This window comes from Thamnophis elegans, chromosome 13, assembly GCF_009769535.1.
Source record: "Thamnophis elegans isolate rThaEle1 chromosome 13, rThaEle1.pri, whole genome shotgun sequence".
Lineage (NCBI taxonomy): Eukaryota > Metazoa > Chordata > Lepidosauria > Squamata > Colubridae > Thamnophis > Thamnophis elegans.
Genome location: NC_045553.1, coordinates 5,049,379 through 5,055,378, shown reverse-complemented (window position 1 = coordinate 5,055,378; position 6,000 = coordinate 5,049,379). Strand labels below are relative to the sequence as shown.

Below are 6,000 nucleotides of genomic sequence, written 5' to 3'. Positions count from 1 at the left end.
CTGGCTGGTGCTCAAGCGCACGCAGTCAGCTGGTTTTTGTTTTTGTGGTTTCTGGCGCACCAGCTGGCCGGAGAACCAGGAACCCAAAGAGCAACGGCTAGTCTGGGAAATAAATGCCGGCCAGCTGGTTTTCGAGTTTACGGCACTCTGATGGGGTGTACGAAGACTAACTGGCCGGCGTACATGCGAGCACCGGAAACCAAAACAGCAGCTTCCGATGGCGCGTCTGCCTCACCAAGAGGGCTCTGCGGTGCCACATAGGTTCGCTATCATGGCTCTAACCCGGAAGAGACTGCAAATCTGGAAGGGAAATGCTTTTATTCGTGAACGTCCGTTCCTTGTGCCGCCGAACGTCCAGTTCCAATTTTTGGTTTTTCGGGCTCTCGAAAAGGCATGCTAAAGAAGAGACCTTTTTAAAACCGTTTTTATTGTAAGAAAATACACAGTTTGAAAGAGTGAATAATGCAATATTTATGACCAAGATTATCGGGGATGGGGAAGAAGGGGCGGGGCGAGGGGGGGGCGAAGGTCAAGGACCAGGAAGAGAGCAAGAAGGGGGGGGGGAAGAGGGTCAAGGTGATGTGATTTGATAGACAGTGTTCAACTTCAAAGATTGACTTGGAAAAAGAGGCGGGGGGGAAGGAGGAGAGGCCCGGGGAGGAAGGAGGTTGGCGTGGCTTGGAACGGGATCGAGGAACAGGAAGATTAGGTAGTAAAAAAACTTCTGATCAGAGAAACAGTTAAAATACAATATGAAAATAAGTAAATTTCTCCTTAAATTTCTTCTATACACAAAATACACAATTTTGAGAAGGCCCAATTTGTGCTCTGGGAATCCTCTGGCCTCCTTCTTTTTTGTTTTTTTAAATTTTATTATTATTATTATTATTTCATTATTATTATTATTTTAAGTGTATTCACATCCTCTGCGACAGCAGAAAATGATTATGATACAATCAAGAATGTGCCAAAAGCCAAGGCCAAGGCCTGTACCCCCAACACCCACCCCGCTGGCCCGGCCTTGCCCTTTCCGAAAAGAAAAAAAAAAGAAGAAAGAAAAATTTAAATTAAAAAAAAAATCACGCTCTCCCTCTTTTCAACCCCCCCACCCTTTCCTCCCCACCCACGAAGTAATGTCGACCATTGATATGTACACCACAATTCAGAATTCGTCATTATTATTATTATATCATCATCATCATTATCATTATATTATTATTTTTTTCTGCAAAAGGTTATCAAATTTCTCTTCCTTAAAACGGTTTTATTATTTCCACGGAATTTTCTGTATTCCTGATGAATTCGAGACGGAAAGGAAAATAATAAAAGAAATCGAATTGAATCAAATTAATTAAAAAAAAAGGAAATGGTAACAAAAACCCGAGAACGAAAAAAATAAAAAAAACGATGGAGCAGCGGATGAATAGTAAGGCTGCGAGATCTCCGCGTACGTTATTTTGACTTATTTTTTTTCCTCTCCCCCTTTCGCCAGGGGCACGGGAAAAAGCTGAATGCTTTTTTCTCTGTTTGTTTCCTTTTTGAAATTTCTGTTTTTCTGGAAAGAAGAGAAAAAAAAAAGAAGAAGAAGAGAGATGCTATTTATTCGGAGGGTTTTTTCCTGTTTTGGCGGGTTCCTTCTGAATTTTGTCGGCTTCTTCTTGTTTTTGCTTGTCTGGTGTGTGTGGTTTTTTCCTTTTTCATTGACTTGGTGGAAAACGATTCGCCCGAAAAGCAAAACCTGAACACTTCCGGGTTTTTTGTTTTTTTTTGGCGGTTGACATGCTGATTGGTTGGTTGGATAGTTGGGATTCATCGGAACGGTCTCCAAAAGTTTTGCACCGAAAGGTTAATCGGAAAGGAAAAAAAAAATATTTAAATTTAAATTTTTAAAAAAAAGAAAAGAAAAAAAAGAAAAGAAGAAAGAAGAAAAAAAACCGAAATGGCTTTGCACAGAGAGACACTGATTGATAATTTGTGAGACGTTATGAAGTTAACAGAGACAGCCAAGCATGGTCCAGCTCCAAATGAGACATCGGTGGGAAGGGGGAGGCCCTGATCGATTAAAATTATACAGGCACTAAGTCCGAGGGTCGTCAGTAACAGACAGAAAGAGAGAGCGAGCACGGCCATTAACTTGGGGACGGGGTGGGCTTGAGATACTTTCCCCTTGTTTTGTTTCTCTCCTTGGTTTGCATTTTTGCTTCGTGGTTTCGTGTGTGTTGTTTTGTTATGTTTTTTTTGGGGGGTGGGGGGTGGGAGAAATGGCCAAAGGAATTTAATCTCATCTGTAGTCCTCCTTAGGAAATTCTAATGTCACCAAGTTCCCGAAGCCCATCCGTAAACTCTCCATGTCAAAAGTTTCGATCTCTCGCTCTTGCCTTTCCAACAAAACCTTGATCTTCTCGCTACGTTCCTTCTGCAAGGCGGCCAACTCCTCTTCAATCTGCAAGGGGAAGAGAGGAGAGAAGGTGAGGTGAAGGGCAGGGTCCGGGCTGGAGGGCCTGGGGAGATGCCTGCCTCCCCCCGCCCCCACTCCAATCTCGGGTTCCTGGACTGTCAAAAGCTGAAACTGAACAAAACAATAGCAGTTAGACTCTTATATACCGCTTCATAGGGCTTTCAGTCCCTCTAAGCGGTTTACAGTCAGCATATCGCCCCCAACAATCCGGGTCCTCATTTTACCCACCTCGGAAGGATGGAAGGCTGAGTCAACCTTGTTGAACAGAAGGACTGGCCTGTTTCAACGAAGGGGAATCTTCGTTCTGAAACGAGGCTTCGCCAAAAAGCACGCGGAAGATTCCTGGTCCCTACAAAACCCCTTTCATTAAACAAATGTGAATTTCTCGTTCACATTCAGCCAAGGCCTGGCAAACAGTCTCTCAAAGGAGTATTTATGATCACAGACCTTATCTGGCTTGTCAGTATTTCCTGCGCAAGGAAAGACTTGGCACAGAGTCTCTGAGATTCACGGACAGATCTTCACACTCCTGAAAGGAATCTAACGAACGAAGGAATTGTTTCCTGCAAAAGCCCCCTCCTCTTCGCTCTCTTTATTTCCCACGGGAGGGGGCATTCATTGCCCCTGTGGCTTTACCCCAGTCGACCCTGATTTCTCAGCTGTTCTTTCTTCTGGCAGCTCCAGCTGTTCCTCTGCCCCACTGTGTCTAGCTCCGAAGGTAGCTGAGAACTGCCAGACGGCCTCGGCCGCCTCTCTGCCTCCGACACAGAGCCCTCGGCCGAGCCTTCCCCAGACTCCAGGACTGGCCCAGGTTCCTCCCCAACCCTCCACACTGTCTGACTCTGCTGCCAACTCTGAACAGATCACATCATGTAGCTCAGGGTTGAAAGGGGGGTCCTGGGGGCTTCCCGAGCTTGGTTCTCTTCTTGCAGGTGTTCATGGCCCTAAGTAGGTAACGCCATCAGTACTATGGTGATGGGAGGAGGAGGAGGAGGACGACGCCAACGACTGTGGGGTCCATGGTGCTCTCGGAGTTTAGTTTTCTTGCAGATGCTTAATTATCCAAACTTAGATAGCCTCAATTACCACTAACATCATCCTCATCTAGGCTAGCACTGACAATGTAGCTGCTGATAGAACATCTGCAAAAAAGCCACAAAGCTTAGAGAGCACCAAGGACTCCAGAGTTCTCCTTCTCCTCCTTCCCCTCTCCTCTTCTCCTGCAAATCCTAACTCCTCCCAGCACTGATGATGTTACTCAGTTGGGCCTTGAAACGTCGGCAAGCAAACAACCAAGAGCCTCGGAGCGTTCCGTTCAACCCCGAGTTACAGATTTTCTTCTATTTTGTCTGGGCAATTCTTGGCGCTCTCCGAGTTGGGTGTCCGCGCGCAGACGTTTCCCAGGCGCAAACCCCACCCTCCAGCTATTAAGTCATGCCCCCCCCCCCCCCGAATGGTACTTTCTTTCAAGAGGCAACTGGAATTTCTGGTTTTTCGTTGGAAGACGTTTCGCTTCTCATCCAAGAAGCTTCTTCAACCTCTTTCCTTTCAGAAAAAAAATGAAACGAGAACGACCGAAAGTTACAATGTTTTAAAATCATTGGAAAAAATTAAATCGGATTGTTGGAATTGTCCCACAGCGAGTTGAAGAAGCATCTTGGATGAGAAGTGAAATGTCTTCGAAGGAAAACTAGAAAGTCCAGTTGCTCTTGAGAAAAAAAAAAAAAACACCTTGCGGACAACCAACATATTAACATATTAAGTCGTTGGCTGCTGTTTCCTTGTGCTAACCCATCCTTGCCTCCTAAGTACCCAAGATAGGCTAGTGGGAATCAGCCCTTCTTCTGACTGACCAGAGAACCATTTCCCAGGCTTCAATCACTTGCCCGGCTGTTTTGTCCCTGCTTGTCCACAATCTTAGTAGCTGGCGTTTATGTCCTGCTTGTCCAACAATCTTAGTAGCTGGCTGTTTATGTCCCTGCTCGTCCAACAATCTTAGTAACTGCTGTTTATGTCCCTGCTTGTCCAACAATCTTAGTAGCTGTCTGTTTTTGTCCCTGCTTGTCCAACAATTAGCAACTGGCTGTTTATGTCCCTGCTTGTCCAACAATCTTAGTAGCTGTCTGTTTTTGTCCCTGCTTGTCCAACAATCTTAGCAACTGGCTGTTTTTGTCCCTGCTTGTCCAACAATCTTAGTAGCTGGTTGTTTTTATCCCTGCTCGCAACAATCTTAGTTTATTGCTGCAAAACTCAATGGATCCTCCATTCCGTACCTTTTGCTCCAGATGTGCTCTGCGCAAGGACACCCTCTGCTCCAACTTCTGGAGCTCCCGTTCGTGCTGTGCTTCTGTCTGCATCTTGATTTTGCTCTGGTAGGCGTTGAGCAGTTCCATCTCTTGCTGCAATTGCAGCCTCAAGGCTTGGCATTCTGCTTCCTGAGCCTCGTCTAGCCGCAGCTGCAAGAGAACAAAACCAACAGCGTCAAGGGAAGGGCGCTGATTGGTCCCCTCCTTTTTATGACCCCGTGATCCCTTGCAGGGTGGAGTCTGGGGCATCTGAATGGAGCAGAGAGTTTACTGGCCGGATGCCTTTCCTATCGCCAGTGTTAAGGGTTTTTTTTTCAGCAGATATTCTCATTGTGCCCAGAGAGAGAAATACAGTATCTGCCTCTACCTGTATACTGTCGCCGTGCCTATTAACATATGGAGCAAGACGAATCAACAGTTGGAATTAAGATTGCCAGGACAAATATCAACAATCTCAGATATGTAGATGATACCACTCTAGTGGCCGAAAGTGAAGAGGAACGAAAGAGCCTCTTGGTGCGGGTGAAGGAGGAGAGTGCAATGTGGGTTTGAAACTCAATCTTAAGAAAACTAAGATCACGGCATCCGGCTCTCTCAATCCCTGGCAAATAGATGGAGAAGAAATGGAGGGAGTGACAGATTTTATTTTCCTGGGCTCCAAGATCACCGCAGATGGGGACAGAAGCCAAGGACTTAAAAGAGGCTTGCTCCTGGGGAGGAAAACCATGGGAAATCTAGGCAGCAGACTAAAAAGCAGAGACACCACCCTGCCAACAAAGTATGTCAAGGCTCTGGTTTTCCCAGTTGCAATGGATGGAGACAGTGAGTTCTAGTCCCACCTTAGGCATGAAAGCCAGTTGGGTGACTTTGGGCCAATTACCAGGAGACGGTGAGTTCTAGTCCCACCTTAGGCATGAAAGCCAGCTGGGTGACTTTCGGCCAATCACCAGGAGACGGTGAGTTCTAGTCTCACCTTAGGCAGGAAAGCCAGCTGGGTGACTTTGGGCCAATTACCAGGAGACAGGGAGTTCTAGTCCCACCTTAGGCAGGAAAGCCAGCTGGGTGACTTTGGGCCAATTACCAGGAGACAGGGAGTTCTAGTCCCACCTTAGGCATGAAAGCCAGCTGGGTGACTTTGGGCCAATTACCAGGAGACAGGGAGTTCTAGTCCTGCCTTAGGCATAAAAGCCAGCTGGGTGACTTTGGGTTTTTAGGGTGGGGAGGGGCTACTTCCTC

The 6,000-nt window shown here is 46.5% G+C and overlaps 1 protein-coding gene across 1 annotated transcript in view; it reads right to left on the bottom strand.

The window, feature by feature from the left end:
* Positions 1-406: 406 nt before the first annotated feature.
* Positions 407-6,000, bottom strand: part of TAOK3 (TAO kinase 3) — a 115,705-nt gene continuing 110,111 nt past the window's right edge. The window contains 2 exon segments of the mRNA XM_032229324.1: positions 407-2,443; positions 4,732-4,914. Coding sequence (XP_032085215.1) covers positions 2,282-2,443; positions 4,732-4,914 — 345 coding nt within the window. The 3' untranslated portion in view covers positions 407-2,281.